The following is a 17,043-nucleotide window of genomic DNA, read 5'->3' as shown; positions in this document are numbered from 1 at the left end:
TTTAATGATGGCTGGAAGAAAAATAATCAAGCATTCTGGAAGAGAAACATTAATTAACTTTTAATTTAGATCTAACGTATGCCTCTTGGTGTACTGCATGAAAGTGAGTGTGCGGTATCTGTCATGTTATATGGGGGTGATGCATTGAAGAAACAAGGAAAAGCCTCAGGTCTGAATGAGAAGACGGAGTTTTAACTCTGTGGATGGGTTTTGTATCTTGATTAAAAGCTGCTGATGTGTGATAAGTTGCTTTTGTATCTATTTTGCATCTGAAATGGCTTTCACTGTAACTTCGTTTGTATCTGCTTTCTCTTAAGCCAAACTTGCAAGGCGAAGTCAAGAGAGAGAGAATCTCGGCATGCTGGTCTGGTCACCTAACCAGAATCTGTCTGAAGCAAAATGTAAGTCTCTTCTACTTTTATTCACCTCTTTACTTATATATATCACTTCGAAAATGCAAAGTTGCCACTTTCAGGAGCGGGGTTATATCTGTGACCTTTACATTATGATTTGAAATTAATTTGAAAAAAGAAAAGCCTACAAAGCAATCCCCCTGAAGAGTTTCATTCCCCACTGGGCAGCTGCTTAAAGCATCAAATCCATGGAAAGCTGGAAAAATGTGATACGCTTTCTTCTTTGCTGTGAATTCTTTAAGATACTTATCCATAGGCCTGCATGATCTGATTTTTTTTTTTTTTTTTTTTTTTTTTTTTTGCTGCTGGTGATGCAGAAGATGCCAGAAATAAGTGGGGAGAGCAAAATTAAAAGTATTTGCGAGGGGAGCGGGGAGAAGAGATACATGGTAATTAGTAGTACCTTTTTCCCCACAAAGACACAAATAAAATCCACATCTGGAGCCCATGGAGGTTTAAATGCCAGAACAATTGCAGTGCCTTGGAATTCCATGTGAGGGCAATTACCAGTGCTCTGTGTGTGTCTGGGAACAAGCCTCAGTGCTGCTGCCAGATGGCAGAACTAGTGTTTGAAAGGTTTGTCTAGCTACAGTTCTCCTCATGAATAAGTAGGACTCCTTGATTAAAGGGCTGCTGTTTGAATGCAGTAAGTAAACCTAAGTGATTTGCGGGGAGGGAGCTGAAAGGAGCTATTTTTGACTTTGTCCTCATCCCTTTTTTTTTTTTTTTCCCCTTTGTGATTCTGGGACCCATAAGAAGAATCTTGCATTGTTTGTGATGGCACTATTAAGTTGATACTTGATTTTCCCCTAGACCCAAGGGCTAAGACCCATCCCAAGACATTTGTGAGGATGTAGTGGCAACTTGTTAGCAGAGATGGTACGCAAACTGGCTCCGTCGTGAATGGGGCTGGGCTCTGCCCTGGTGCATTTGTTCCGCTGAGCAAGTTGCCTTTTAAATTATAGAAGGGTGACGGTACTGTGATCTACAGGTAAAAAAGGGCTTTGCAAGGATCATGTCGGCCTTCTCTCTTGCCAGTGGTGCCTTGTCTGCTCGCTGCTGGATGCTGAACTAAGTAAGACTGATGAGGACAGGGGTATATTTGGCAGTTATCTACAGCTAGAAATGTCTAAAAAGGTGTAAGAGCAAGAAACTCTTGCTTCTAGCAAAAGAAACTACTGTTCACGGGTTTCCTGTGATGCGGAGGATTCCTGTTGCTGCCTCTCAAGTCTTGAGAGTCTTTTGAATCTCAGCTCAGGTTTGGAACATTTAACTTCTGCTTGATAGGAAATGGATTTCTTGGAGAGGGAAGAAAGAATGGAGGAGGAAAAGGAGTAAAGATATGCAGAACTAAGTAAAATAATCTATGACTGGATATGCTGTGGCAATTGGCACAAAAATATGCAAGGATATTATAGAGCATAAAAAGGATATAGTATCCACTAAGAAGATGAACCTAAGAGGTAATTAAAAATGTAGTATGACATAAATGAATAAAAACTAGGTGGCAATTGACTGTTGCTTGTACAGTAAAAACATTGGGGAAAACAATATGGGTATAAGAAGAGAGGGGCAAGAACAAATTTCTTAAAGGACTCAATTTTAGTAAGAGTATAGACTCCTCAGTGACTTCTCCTTACAAAAAAGATGCGGGGGCGGGGGGGGGGTGGGTGGGGTGGTGTGGGTGGGGGGAAATACTTCGTATGGTGCTTGGGAGAGAGAAATACGCTTTTGTGTCATACATGCCACACAGTATTTCCTAGGTGCCTAATTGATTTAGAAGGATGGAGTTGTGAAATTCAGCATCTAGTAGTAGTAAAAACAACAAAGGAGCATTGGAAGAAGTGGTTGCGGGGACCGTGGAGTAGTAGGAAAACTCCAGCAGATGGGAGAGGCCAGCTGTGCAGGGAATGGGAGAACAGAGTAAGAGTGTGCTGGTTGGTCATTGCTTTGTCTTGTGTCAGTTTGAGCTGACACTATTGAAAGGTATCAGTTACTCCTGTCTCTGCCTAGTGTTACTTAAAAACAAACTGTGATAAACAAATTGTGCTGAATGTAGCTGCTTTTGTTCTTTTTGAGAATATAAATGATCTGTAGAAATAACTTTACAGCTTTACTGTATTCAGCCAGCTGTTAGGCATTGATTGCATGAGTCTGATTCAGTCCACCTCCCTTTCAAAAGAAGTAAGTGTCCTCCAGAATACCAGTGTTTTATGATGAAAGAACATCAGGGGACAGGAGGTCTCTTCAGCTGCTCTTAACTTCACTGACAAGTCTTGTGAATCCTAGTTAAATGGTGTCCATTGGGCTATGTAAGAGGACCAATGATGATCAATCAACATTTCCACCAGTGGCAGGGGAATTGATATGTGGAATTCCTGGGGAGAGAAATGGAGGATGAGCTGTAGACTGACAGGATGGTAAATAAGTGAATGCTACTGGTAGTCTTGTATGGCGCTTTGGGGCTTTTCCTGACTTGGACTGATGCAATGCAATGGGCTTTTAATGACCCAACTGCAGGATTATGAATCACAATACTAAAAGGTCTGGCCTCTGAATCAAGGCTAATGTTAAGAAAAAAGTGGCTTGGAGAGCAATTTTGGGGGCACAGTGGGCAGGTAATTCAACAAGGCTTACTTGTCTCTTGCTCGACCCAATGGATGATGTCTGTGTAAAGAGTGAGGTAGTCACTGGAACAGTTTGCTGCCTCTGTGGCCAGCAGCACTCAGGAAAATGAACCTCAGGATAGTGGCTTTAGTGTTGAAAAACTGAGAAAAGGATGGACACGAAAGCTGCTGAAACGAACTGAAATGAAGCAGACTCCATCTGTTTAGCTTACTGAAAAGAGACTCAAAGGGGACTACTGTCAATTATTTTCTCAAAGGGAAATTTTACATAGTAAGAGACATGCATAATACAAATAGATGGCTGCAAACTAAGTCCACATGGACTGGAATGAAATGCCTGAGCGTGTGTGGGTTTTTTTGTGATTGACTGTTGAAAGTTATCCAGGGAAGTGATGGAATCTCTTATTTCTTGATGCCTTTTTGTGATGTGTATGTTGTCCTTGGTGGAGGAAATAATTGGCAGTGTGAAATAGCAAGTGAAAGGAGCTGTAGTGCAGGAGGTTGGTGTAACCCCTTGGTTTGTAAGTATTGTGAATCCTAGCATGTCCATTCTTAATACTGTTGTTCAGGTTGAAGTGTAGGTGAATAAATCCTTCCAATCAGCAGCATGTTGGTACCTGTGTCTAGTTACTTCCATTTGTACTCCAAAGCCTTTAATCCATCCTGTGCCTGTTCTTGTGGTGAACTCCTTAAGTCACAGGACTCTTCCCTGTTCTTGTGGCTGGGCTTCAGTGTGAATATGGACATTAGTGCAGCACACAGTAGCTCTCCTCTCAGAGTGAACTGGTATCTTTTGTGAGCACGACAGTTTTATGCAGTCAGTGAAACTTTTGGAAGCCACCTCCATTAAAGGTGAATCTGTGCTACAAAACGCTGAGCAGATCTGTGATAATGCTCAGAGCAATGCACGCTGATGGGTTTGGCAGAGGGCTGGCCAAAGTGGTGGAGGTTATGGGAGGGTCCTCTGTAAGCTGCTGAAATGAATCCTGGAAAGACCTGTATGTCAGCCAAGACCTGTTGGGTATCTGCATGCCTGATGTTCCAGGCTCATACAATTAGTTAAAGCTTGTTTGGGTCCCATGTATGCAGGAGCAATATTTTAATAACGCTGGAAAGACCTTTTGCCTGAATGCCATGAAATGATGGATGTGGTAGAGAAGATTAAAACAATCAAAAGTATGCATGGCACATTGATCACTTTTTATCCTGTGCTTTGTTAACCATTAATCCTGGGAACAAACCACTTACTGCCTTGCCCATATTAATACCAAAGTTGAATGCTGCCAGCATGTTCCATATCAATTGCCAGAGTTCTCCCTCTGAGGGGTTGTCTGCATAGCAGTTGCCACTATTAGTGAGCATTTCACAAAGTTAGCCCGAAGGCAGAAGCTTGTCCTGTCTCTTTTGAAGAAGAAAGAAATAAATGTTATTGTGCAGTAACTGAACATTTGGACTTGTAATAAGTGTGCTCCCCTTCCAGCACACATACCCTTGTGTGCTGTGGCTGGTGTTGTACCTCCCTTCCAGAGAGCTTGCTCTCAAAATGAGATGCTTGAGAGGTTCTCTGAGGGCTTGGTGCCACAGAGGACAACTCTACTGGCTGTGCTGGGACACTGTCATGGAGGGTGGGGGAAGGAAACAGGGAGCAAGGAGGAAGAATGAGGTCTTGAGCAAGGTGACCTTGAGAAGCCGGAACAGCTAGATGGAAGATGGCATGTGCTCTCTTTGAGTGGCACATAGGGAAGGAGGGGGGGAAATAGTGAAAAATGCATTGTAATGATGCTGTGGAAACCCTGCACAGGACAGAGCTGGGCCAGCATGAAGCTATTAATAAAACAGCAGTGCCTCTCTCTGTGCCAAGTACGCCAATGGGTGGAACCATAAAAATGACGTTGGGTTGGTTTAGAAACAAGCAAGTGCTGGCATGCTGCAGCTGCCCAGGAGTGAGGGATGGAAACCAGGTGAGAGGATAGGATGTGATGCTTCTTTTGAGCATCTGCAGTTCAAGGGTGAATTACAAGAGGAGAAACATGTATTGTTTTACTAGTGATAAGCTCTGTTTTGAAAGTAATTTTTCTGCTCTCTTCCTAACAGACTATCTGTGCCGCTAGATAGGAGTTTTGGCTTCTCACTGATGTCTTGGTGGGTGTCCCCAGTGGATTTGCAGTTTATGGGATGGTGCTGTCCCTTGTAACCATGGGCAGCTGGGTCCACTGGCCTTGTGCTGCTGTTTGTCATGATGGTTGACCAGCATACCAACTTTTCATCACTCCCTCCTTCCATTACCATGTGGCATCTCTTTCTGTAAGGCTGGAGCTGGCTCCCTTCTTTACATTATGCCTGCCTTGGTGCACTTAAAATTTAAACAGCCTCCTTCTCCCTATGGAGGGGAGGTAGAAGTGCCAGGGGACACAGAGACAAAGGAATGCCAGAATTCATGATGTGCTTAGCCAAACCCCGTGGCTGGGGGAAAGAGAGGGTCCCTAAATGTGCTGCTAAACCTGATGCTGGGAAGGCAGCAGTGTGCCAGCTGAGGCTCTGATGGAGGAAGAAGTGCTGGTTGCTATGGTTACTAAGGATATTAACCCTGTGATGTCTGGATGGGCAAGGTTTAGTTAACTGTGCCATAGGCTGGTTAATGGTTTGGAAGCTTGTAGCAGTGGTGCTCCACCCTAAGAAACTACAAGTTGGCATTCAGGATCTCAAAAGCCTATGTCCCAACCAAGTCTGTGTGTCCTGGTCATTAGTGTTTCAACAGCCGCCTTTGGGTGAGAGTGAGTTTTGGTAGCAGTCCTCTGTTGTGAAGGTGAGGTAAATCCCGAAATTTTGGGGGGCAGGTTTAAGTGGCCAGAGTCTGTCTCCACAGCTGTAGTTCAAGGCGTAATTATGCATTGAACAGGCTACGATTTTTCTTTGGTTTCCCTTTTAAAGGGGATGTTAAACCAGCTTGGAAATTCCCTTTGTCTGAATGTTTCCAGCTTAAAATGACTGCCAGAGTAGAGGGGAGGAAAATGTTTGTCTACTCAGGTTGGTGAGTGTGTCTGATCATGCTTTGTGTGGCAAGTCTGTTTTGAGTATGTAGCTGAGCCATAGCTGTTTAAAGAAGGGCTTCTGCTTGGCCATGTCCTTTCACCTGTGGCTCACTTATTTTGGCCTGTGAATGCTGTGGACATATGACTCCATTAACTATTTTCATCAGTGCTCATTTTCCTTGGAGTGTAGGGTGCCTTAGGAATAAATAAATGTGAGTGGAAAACCACAAATGGGAGAGAGTAGACTGGGCATAAGTGTTGATCTTAAAATCTCCCTTTTAGAAAATGAAGCCCCTATTTAACAGGATACATTTAAAATGGAAGGGATTAGTGCTTCAGCAGTACCCGAGAGCCACCCTTCCCCAGGCAGCAGCAGTGAGGGAGAGGATGTAGTGTTGTTTGTATTCAGCATCAGCAAAGCTGCTCTTTAAGTCCCTCCTCCCCATCATCCTGCAAACAGATCCTTGAAACAGTTGGAATTGTAGTTTTATTTTTGGTTCCCTTTCCCCTCCTGCCCCTATTGTTTCTGTGACCTGGTTTACAACACAACCCCACAAAAGGTTGTCTTGGTGCTCAGTGAGCGTGCAGCCACCTTGGTCAGGGGTGGGAATGTGGGAGCAGAAATGGCTGAGTAATCTCAAACTTAGCTGCAGTTTCTCCTTTGTTTGTCATCTGCTGTGCTAGTTGCTATTGCAATGCTGTGTGGAAATCTCGGAGCAGCTCTTTCATCATTACTGCTGCAGGTTGATATTTCTGGATCCTGAATGCATATTTAAATTAAGATGAGATTTTAACCCTTTCACAGCAGTGGTTTGTATTGGAGCCAAGAAAGCAATTTAGGTTGAAAGGACTAGGGTGTATGTGTTTGGGATGGATTTCAGTGGATTGTGGTTTGTTCCTTGTTTGGATTATTTTTCTTTTTTTTCCTTTTTCAAAAAGAGCCTGCAAACAAAAAAACCCGAAGGAGAGAATGTGTTGAAGAGTATCCAGGGAAAGGATGTCTTATCTAAGGTGGCTGCGTTGTCCTGAAGGAATTTTTGCAGCTGTGCTGGGGGGGGTGTCAGTCACCAGTTTCTTCACGTGTCTCGTTCTCTCCTGCCACCTGTTTGTTCCTCCTTTTTACTGCAGTGTGGAGCAGGCCTTGTGTCAAGATGACCCAGTTTGAACACGCAGGCTGCCACGACTGCTGCTGCTGCGGGGATTGAACTAGAGCTGGCGCTAGGAGAAGCTTTTTTCCTAAGAGAAGTTTAGACAAGATGACGTGGATGTAATGGAGTGATAATAGCTGTGTTAAGAGTTACCCTGGCAGTGAGCCTTGATCTGAAATAGGTCTGGGAGCAGTCTTAGCCAGCCTGATAGGTGCTGTGTGAGTTGTAGGACCAGTATGACAAGAGCTAGCAGGCTGCAGTTACTTGCTGCTTGAGCCCAGCCTTGGGATGGGCTGAGTGTGCTCCAGTCTTGGTGGTCCTGGTGGGAATGGTAGGCTTAGAGTATTTCAGAAAACTAGGTCATTTTTGCCGACCTATTCTCTCTTACTGTATCTCTGAGGGGAAAAATAAGAAGGATCAGGGAACTGGAGAGTAACTAATTTTTTTTACTATTTTTTATTTCTTTTTATTTTCCCTAGAGCAAGGCTAGTCAGCAAATACACCAACAAGTGCATGTTTATAGGGATGTGACAGGAGCTGTGTGCAGGCAGGGAGGAGCTTTTACGGGATATGTCCTCCACTGAGGAATGCATGAGGAGGTCATGGCCATAACAGCTCGCTGTGCTAAGTTCATATATTGCTGAGTATCACCTTTATGGAGATGCTAGTGCAGGAGGCAGAGCAGCTAGGCTTTCTTAAGGACATGTGCCAGAGCTTCCCTCACCATAATGTGTTTGTGGTGGCATTATATGCTCTAATTAGGAACCACTCCCACTAGTTATTTTTTCTGTACTCTTATTTTTGCACTTCACATTAAATTACTTTCCTGATCATGTGCTTCTCATGTAGATTCATATTATGATAGGCTGGTAGTGACTTTTCTAGCACTGCAAGGATTAGTAGTAATACGTAATAACTTATCAGTAAGGACTGGGCTTCTAAATCCTGGCTAAAAGTCATGACCATCTATCACTGACACCCCAGGATCTAGTTAGCGGCATTGGTGGCTTTTCTGCTATCTCTTAGGATCAGCCTTGAAGGCTGCAGCCTTTAAGGCTGAGGTCCTGTATGTAATCCATGTTTCAGGATGTGCTATATGAATCTGTAACTTGATTTCCACCCCCTCTCCCCCCAAAAATTGACTTAATTTGTATCTGTCCACATAATACTGATACTTTGGTTTAGCAGCTATTAAAGAATATGTTGTCTAAGATCTGGCTGTGTCAGCTTGTTGTCTTTCTGTATGGACATCTCAGAATGGTCCAAACCATTTCTTTGTAACTTACTGGTTTCAGATCAGAGTAAGTTTGTAGGAAGCAGTCAAGTGCAAGAATGGATGTATTGTGTGTTAGTGTCTCCTAAAGGCTGGCCTGCCTACAGTAGGGCAGTCTGTGTGAGTTTGACTGGAAGTAGCTTCTGATTTTCAGTGGAGTTACGGGCTCTTCACCTACACCTTGTTGCCCAGGTTCTCATGTTGTGTGAGGTAAGGCATCAGGAATTTCATGAACCACTGCACCTTAGCCTGTAGTAGGTGCTTATTTATGTTGCCTTAGTTCATGGCCTACCTTATTAAGTGATTCAGCAGCTGCTTATCATGCAGCCAAACTGTTCTTCGCAGGAAGCAGGAATAGAAACTTGCAGGAGAGGGATTGGGCAGACAGCTGGCGGACTGAGCCGCAATGACTGTCGAGATAGGCCATGTTCTTCAGGTTGTGCAGCACTGTGTGCATTAGAAGTCTTTTCTAAACAAGTTTGAGACCTAATTTTTTCATTCTTGGCATCCAGATGTAGTAGTGCAGTGAGCGGAGTTGTGGGGAGGCCCTTGCCTTCTCAGAAAGGGCCAGGCCCAAACATCTGAAAATAAGTTTTTAACTGTGCATGTAGAAGGAACAAAAGCACCTCAGTAATATTTCAGAAAATACAACTGAAGGATTAGTTTTCTTCCAGCATCAAGCTCCCTTCACTCAGTCCCTATCATTCTTCATCTAATTTTGCTGGAAGCGAGTTTCATGCAACTTGTTCACGAGTGCAGAGGTCACCTGGGTTGCTGAGACTATTATTATGTTATTCATATAGCTCAGTTTGGAAGTGAGGGGCTGGCTGCAAAAAATACTGAAATAGTAAGTGGAGCTTTTGTGACCTGACAACTCGCTGTTCAGGATCACCGGGTTCTCCTGTTCTAGCTGCTGAGGAGCTCGTTGTGGGCAATTACACTTGGAGGCTCTCTCCCTGCCAGGAGCAGCTCCTGGCTCTCAGCACATCTGCCAAGGGCAGCTCGTCTGTGTCTCTGACTCGTCTCCTTCCTTTCGCTGTCTACCAGCTTGCCTGATACTTCTTTCGGCCCAAGTGACATCCTTCAAGGAAGTAGATAGGGTACAAATTGATCATTTCTTTTGCTTTTGTGTCCATTATAAAAGGGGTCAGCATGGCTTCTACTCTCTTGTCACAGGCTTTATTATTGTTAACAATAATAATGAGCTGTAATTTAACCTGATGGCTATTCTGCTCCCACTCACCCCTTGTGTGTGTGCCCTCATGCTGCACAAAGACTTTGTGTCATGGGGAAGTGAAGCTATCCATGCTGTTTAGGAAGCCTGGCGCCGATACAGTTCTTCTATTATTTTTTTACAACAGGGAATATAACTGTTCTGGTTGAGACAGGGGCTTTCAAAATCTTTTGGAGGGTGGAAAATTGACCTTGGGGAATGTTTCACCCTCTTTTAGAGGATTTTGAGTCTGGATATTCCTCGGTGGCTTCTGGAGCTGGTTGAGAGCAGGTTCCTTAACCAAATGTTATGGTAGTCTGTGCTATTTTGCAAACTTAGAATTTTAGCAATATATGGCACGATGTGGATGAAGAAGTGAGACTGTTTCTAGGTAAAGTACCGGAGCCTTGTATCAGACTGCTGTTAGTCTGAATCTGTGGTCTCCCATGCTGACTCTGTCATCGGTTTGTGTCAAATGGTATTTTTTCAAATCGGTGAATTTGGCTTTTGGAAAGGATGCACTGGATCAGGCATTCTCAAGGATAGCAAGAAATAATAATCTCCAGAAGAAAATTACACAAGGCAGGTTTCTTCTAATCCAAGTTATCTCCTGCACTGAGCCATCAGATCAAATATATATATATATTTTTAATATTTTTCTCCTTGTTACAACTGTAGCAATAATGTTGCTTCTTGAATTGCTTGGGCATGTAGTTGAAGTATATAATCCAAGGTTGTAACCTCTCAGTAGAGTTAACTCTAGCCATGGTTTGACAGCAGAATAAATCTGGCTTTAGGGCTTCTCAGGCTGACCTGAGAGCACTGTGCTGAATAATGCAAAGAACCATTCTGCTATAAACTCACTTTGTTGTTCAGGCACGTGCTCTGTGCGTTTATCCTGTCAGTAGCTTCCTGTCTGTGTCTTGGAAAGTCATACTCAGGAACGGGTATTCCTTCCCTTCCAGAAGCTAATGTGTACTGGTTTAATATTCTTACATGGGTTCCAAACCCAGTATCAAGTGCTCTGGCTGGTTACGTTTAGTACAGCCCAGTGCCTGTGTCTGATCTAGGATCAGATTTTCACTGCTGAATGATAGCCATGCTCAGATCCTGTATGGTCACAGTTTAGGTCCCTGGGTGATCTGATGTGGCTCTGTCTATTCTGTGCTGGGTCCCAGAGGTAGTATTTCCTCTTTGCTACTCCCTGTCACATCTGCCTTGTTCTCTTCTGTAGTACGTATGGAGACATCTGGGCTTGTGGTGCCCAGGGCTCTGTAGATACAGAAGCCTGTGTCCTTCCATTAAAAAGTGGCATTTGGTGATATGGCAGAGCAGATTTCTGGCCGAAAGTTAAATGTGATGGACATATAAGAAACAGTCTTTCTTCCCATAGGGTCTTCCATGGATGCCTTTACAATGGGCATACGCATAGCCTTTCAGAGGGAGAACAGTAGCAATGTCAGAGAGCAAGAGAGCATCAGCTAGTGGGCGTCCGTTACAGTAAAGGAAAAGCAACATCCACAGTACAGTGCAGTGTTGAGCCTCTTCTTGATGTGATAGTGTCAGCTGACGGTGCAACTTTAGGAATGAGTATATGTAGGTAAAAGCTTTAAAAGTAACGTGTCTATTAGCAAAAGGCCTTTCCTGGTAAACAGTTTAAAATAGTTTTGGCAAGCTACAAAAACTGTTCTAGATTTGTCAGTACACCTGTCTGCAGTACAGCCTTTCTTGCTGGTAGAGCAAAATGTAAAGGCGGATGAGTCAGGTCTTTAACCATCGCTGGTGTTTCAACTTTGGACTTGCCCTTAGATGCAGGCCATGCAAAGAGCAGTATTAAAGATAATAAAAGAGGGAGGTAGAAATACGGTGTTTCTTTTCTATCTTATTAGTGTGTACTGCTTGGGTGGGGACTGGTTGCCTTTGTGTGGGAAAGGAAGCTTTTGGTAGGTAGCAGGGCTTTTAAAAGGGATAAATCTCCTAGCAGTGGGTCACTCTGTTTTATTCCTTGTTTTATGCTCTGAAGCTGCAGTTTGCAGGCCTTAGGCGTGGTTCCATGAGCAAATCTTTCCTCACCAGTGCTAGCTGACATAGCCATGCCTGTTCCTGCCTGCCTGCTCATCCCTGCCACTGTGCTGTGCTGGGGCAAGAAATGAGTTGCACTTCTGGCTGAGCCAATCTCATCCCTCGCTGGCACTAGGAGGGCTTGTCTCTTCTCAAGCTTATGTAACCTCCCAGAAAAATGATTTTTATATGGTGTTGAGCCATATAGCATGTGTAAAGCTGTTTTATGAATAGCTGCTGCTTGGTGGTGGTTGGATGTTCAGTGCCTTGAGTGGCTCCAGAGCTAGTTCAAGAGAAGGGGACAGCCTGTGTAGCCATGGTTGGTGATAGGAGGGTCTGGTAGGTGACAGCATCTCACCTACCTGCCTTCAACCACCACCACTCAGTGCTTGTGTGGCTTTACTGCCACTTGGGTGAGGGGCCTGACACAGCAGGCAAGGGTTGGTTTCGTTTCAGGTGGAACCAGTGTGGTTCCCTGTGGGTTGAGGCAAATGTTTGTGCTTCCAGGTGGGAAGAGGTGCCTGGTGGCTAGGGGTGCTTAACCTGGCTGTGCTGCCAAAGGAGACCTATAATGCAGTGGAACCCTGCAGTCCTTGGTACATGGACAAGAGATGATACATGGGGAGGTAAGTGGGTGGGAGATTGAGATACACTGTGGAGTCCTGTGTCTCAAGGTACCCTGCCCTGCTGCAGGGTATTTTCTCTTGCTCCTACTCAAATAAGCTTCTCCGCATAAGGTTGGCTTTCCTTTTTACCTTGCAGTTGCATCCAGGATTTTCTCTCACCTGCTGCAGAGGCAGTGGAGTTGAGGCCTAAATCCTCCCATGCCTTCAGCTACATGAAGTGATTTTTTTTTGGTTTTTACATAGCTTTTGTGTCTGTGTAACTAGCACTCTCTGTTCCTATAAACAGTGTGAAAGGAGGCTGTATGCCTGCCTAGGTGGGTGCTGCATATGGATGCGCTCTGGTTCTCCACTCCTCTCCCGTCTGTGACATGCGTCACATCTTGCCAAGAAGAGGAAATAGCTTTTCCAAGGTGGAAGACTCATTTAAAATAGGAAGGTTTTATTTTAAGTGATTTTTGCCCAGAAAAAGTGGTCAAGCCATGTTGCTTTGATCTCTGTCTGCTCCCCCTGCCTCCTGGTACAGCTGGTTTAGTGAGACCCTTGTCCAAACTCTTGCACTTTCAAGCAGCCTCCTCTCCCGTGCTGGGACCACGAGATGGCAGGATTGTTCCACTGATGCTGCGAGGGCGGTGGGACGGCAATGCAGCTGCTCGGTTTTATAGCTGAGGCAAAAACTGTGCTTACTTGTTTATGTACCATCATAATTGTGTTTTGAAATCTGGGAGAATTTCACATGTATGTGTCTCATCCATGCTCCTTATTTTCTTCATGCAACATTGATTTGTTCTGTGTCTTGACTTTTCTTTTGCATTTTTTTTTTTTTTTTTTCCCCCTCAAGGATGATGGAGGGGAGGGGGAGATGTATAGCAACATCCAGAATTCCTCACAGGTTCCACCATTGATCAAACCCTGTGAAGCACATTACTGAGCCTGTGAAGGATGCTGCTTTTGTCCTCATTTCACCCCGTTCTGTCAGGCTATTGCATCACGTAATATGCAAAGTGTTCAGAGCTCCTGCAGTACCCCAGTAATAGGGGTGAACTGAGGTTGCAGCAACAGCTCTACCTCTGCATTCCTGTTGCTTTCTATAGGCTTTAGCAGACTTGCTTGTGCTGCAAACCTTCCTTGGGGTCACTGAGTCCAGTAAACATGTTGTGATGCTTGTGGGGTCATAAAGAAGCAATTTGGGTGTGGGGGGAGAAGTTTTCCCAAAAGACCCACTTGCAGAGATTGTTCAATCAAATGGTGATGAGGGGAGCAATTGCTTTCAAGCATTTTTCTTTTCAGAGTTCTCCTACCCCCCCCTGAAATTAATGTCTATGTCCCTGTTTTATATCTCTCAACTCAGTGTTCTAGGCTGCAGGACTGAAAATCAGCAATGCAGTTGTTTGCTTTTGTCCCTCCTTCTCTCTGTCAGCCAAGAGGGTCCCCTTTCTTTCGCCTCTGGTGAGGAATTATTGCAGGAAGATGGTTAGCAGAAGAAAAGGGTGTATGAGAAAGATGACTGGAAGTAATACCACAAAATTCAGGGGGTTGATGGCATCATTTTGGTCAGAAACTCCTCTCTAGATGGCAAGGGGGGATGCATCTTTCATCTTCCTTTCCTACTCCTTTCCATTTCCCTTGTCTCTTGGTGTGTGTACGCTACATCTGGGGTCCCTTGGTCATCTCATTTTGGACCTCACTTCTTGTATTAGGAAGAGGTGTTTTGGGCAGACAGAGGGTCCTGCTCACCTCCACACAGCTAAAATGCATGCAAGAGAAGAAATGTAGCCAAATAGGTAAAGAAATGCCAGTTTATGATGCTCTTTTCTGTCCCTTCCCCCCATCTGGTTTCTAGTAGCAACAAGAGCCTTCACAGAAGCAGTGCATCTCTTATATCACACAACTGTCTCAATTCAAGTATTGTGTCTTTTTTGGCCTGCTCTGTGCTGAAGTATCTTTCCAGCATAGAGGAACGAGTTGGATGGAAGCGGAGGATGCTCTTGTCTGCCCTGATTGGGGAAAAGTTATGCTGGTAGGAAAAGTGAATGGTGGCGTAGTTGATGCTGAGGGAAATGGGATGGGATTGCTTTGCTCTTGCTTATTCTTTTCTGGAAGTGGCTGAGAGCTATGCTGGCAAACTGTCTCTTGTGGTGTAAGCAGGGCTCTGCCCCAGGCTCTTCTGGCTCTGAACTCTGATGTCTAAACAGATTGCTGGGTTACATGCTGAGCGTGACTGAATGGCACTGAAGTGCACTGGAGCAGAATTTCACATGCCCACCGCACTGGGCTTGCTAGAGGTGCGTGGGGAAGGCAGAGATGGAAGAGGGAAGGCATTTGTTTGATGTGGCATGTGAAGCATTAATCTTGTGGCAATCCCAGGCTCTAATAGTATGGGAGACTAAAGGGATTCTGTGACTCAGCTAGTGCCGTGCTCTTTCTTGCTCACTTCATGTAGAGGGGGATGGTAAAGTAAGAGCAGTCAGACGGATTGCTCAAGGGACTGTCATACCTCTCAGATGGTGCAAGCATCAAAGCGAGGAAACGTGCAATTAGCCAAGAAATGTCAAGCAGAATGGGCTAAATTCAGTAAAAAGGCAGGGAACAAGCCAAGAGTAGAGTACAATAGTGTATTCCTTGTCCTTCATCTATAAACACACTTTTAGTGTATAGAAGGAGCATTGCTGTGTGCTCATGGTTGGTTTACTGCCTTACTGCCTCTTTCTTATTTTTCTTTTCTCTTTCTCCACTGTAACATTGAGGTGTTACAGACCCTTCCATGACAAAAAAAGCATCCTGCCTCCTTTCATGGTCTGATCAGTTACAGTCTACTGTTTGACTTCGTGGTGTGTAGACTTGATTCAAGAGAAATTCTGTTGATACTGATATGTGGGGACCTTGCTAATTTTCTTGCTCAGAAAAGAAAATGCTGTAATGATTGTTTTTTATTTTTATTTTTTTGGGGGACTGAGGAGAGTTGGGTGTTGGGAAGCAAGGGAGAGGAAGTACATTTTCATATAGTATCTGCTAGAAGAAACATATGCTGGAAAGGAGAAGAGCCTCATCTCTTCTCTGTATATATTAAAGGATAAGATGCTGAAGTCAAATCAGGAACTGTAGATCTTTCCACAGTGAAAGTGAGCTGGTTAATGCAGCAGTACTTAGCATTCAAGAGCTTAATACAGCCTTGGACTTAGGAGAATTCAGCTCCTTTCCCTCCCCCTTCCTTCACCTCACCCATAGACAAAATAGATAGCATGGCATGTGCAGTGCCTGTCCGAAGGAAGCTGAGAGCATTTAGCTTAAGTACAGGGAAATGTTGCAGTTAGGGTTCCCTGGCAGTCTTTGGTTTTGGTGTGGTTATAAAGTCTGGAAGCATCTGAAGTTGCTCTTCTGCCCACATCCTACTGATGTTCCCTGCCCTATTTGGCCTGCGGAGGGGAAGACTGGTGTGTAGGGAGGAGGCAGTTCCATTCTCTGTCCCATTTCCCCTGTGTGGTCATCCTGCATCATGTTCTTTTGTTCTTGGAGTGTGTTTTTGCAAGTTGTAGGGGTTTGGGGTTTTTTGTTGTTGTTTTTTTTTGTTTGGTTTTTGTTTTTTTTTTTTTTTAAAAACGTGTGGTGTTTTTGTTTTCTTTTTTCCATGGCAAAGCTGATTTCTGAGGTTCCTACACTTTGGAAACCCTAGGATGTTTTATTAGGCAATGCAGTGATTTCAGCCAAAGAAGTTTTTACCACTGTCCCAGTCATCTCCACTGTCTGTGCAACTGTTTTGCTTGCCTTGTGCAAGAAAAGGTGGTTTGCAAGAAGGGATGTTTTTCATCCCAGTTCAGCATGGTCATTAGAAACAATTTGCTTACTTAAAGGCAGATGCGCCTGTGCTGCAGGAGTGCAAATGAATGGTGGTGATTACACCTTTCTCCAAAGGGCTAATAAAACTTTTACTGAATGTACCAGAACATGGTACAACAAACAGGCTTGTCAGCCCCTTTGAAGTCCCTATTATATGCAGGTGGGAGCTTGGAAGAGCAAGAACCTCATGAAGTGTCCTTGCTAAGGTGGAACTGTGCCTGTATTTACTGCATGCTCTTCTGCCATGTGTGCCTGTATTAACATTCTCATGTGTTTTTCCAAGGCACTTAACAAAGCCCTTTCTTTTTTTTTTTTTTTTTCTTTTGCAACACCTTTTTGTAAAAGTTAACTACTGCATCTTCTTTCCAAATGAAGGGCTGACATTGGTATCACATGTCATATTGTCTAGTAAGATGGGGTGTCTACTTCAAGTACCTAGATTTAAATTCTTTGTATTGATGACAAGATGAAAATAAGAAGCTGGTGCTCTCCTGTTGTACATTTTCTGATCTGTCCTCTTTGTTTTCCCAATATCTTTTGATTTCATTGCTTAATTTGCTCAGCTGAAGGAAGACTTACGGAGTGTCCCAGCTTGAAGGAAAGGCTTTAAGAAATGCCATGCTATTAGAGATCAGAGACCCCATGCTACACTCCGTAAAGGCAGAAAACATGGGCGAAGCACCTTTGAGAGTTGAAGTTATTTGTGAGGCCCAAATGATGGGAGATGTGGCGGCTTCCTTAGCTGCAGTGTGCACAGAACCATTTTCTTCTGGAGGTGCTCAGCCCAGGAATTTGCTTGCATCCATCCCTGGGTAT

General features: G+C 44.2%; 1 protein-coding gene across 1 annotated transcript in view; it reads left to right on the top strand.

The window, feature by feature from the left end:
• Positions 1 to 317: 317 nt before the first annotated feature.
• The window catches only part of RCOR1 (REST corepressor 1), a gene marked incomplete at its 5' end in the record, with an annotated part of 38,568 nt that continues 21,842 nt past the window's right edge, over positions 318 to 17,043 (top strand). Inside the window, one exon of the mRNA XM_010021476.1 lies at positions 318 to 401. Within this exon, the coding sequence (XP_010019778.1) occupies positions 318 to 401 (84 nt within the window). The remainder of the gene's footprint in view (positions 402 to 17,043) is intronic.

This window comes from Nestor notabilis, unplaced genomic scaffold (genome assembly GCF_000696875.1).
Source record: "Nestor notabilis isolate BGI_N333 unplaced genomic scaffold, ASM69687v1 scaffold16419, whole genome shotgun sequence".
NCBI lineage: Eukaryota > Metazoa > Chordata > Aves > Psittaciformes > Psittacidae > Nestor > Nestor notabilis.
This window is presented reverse-complemented; position numbering and strand designations above follow the sequence as displayed.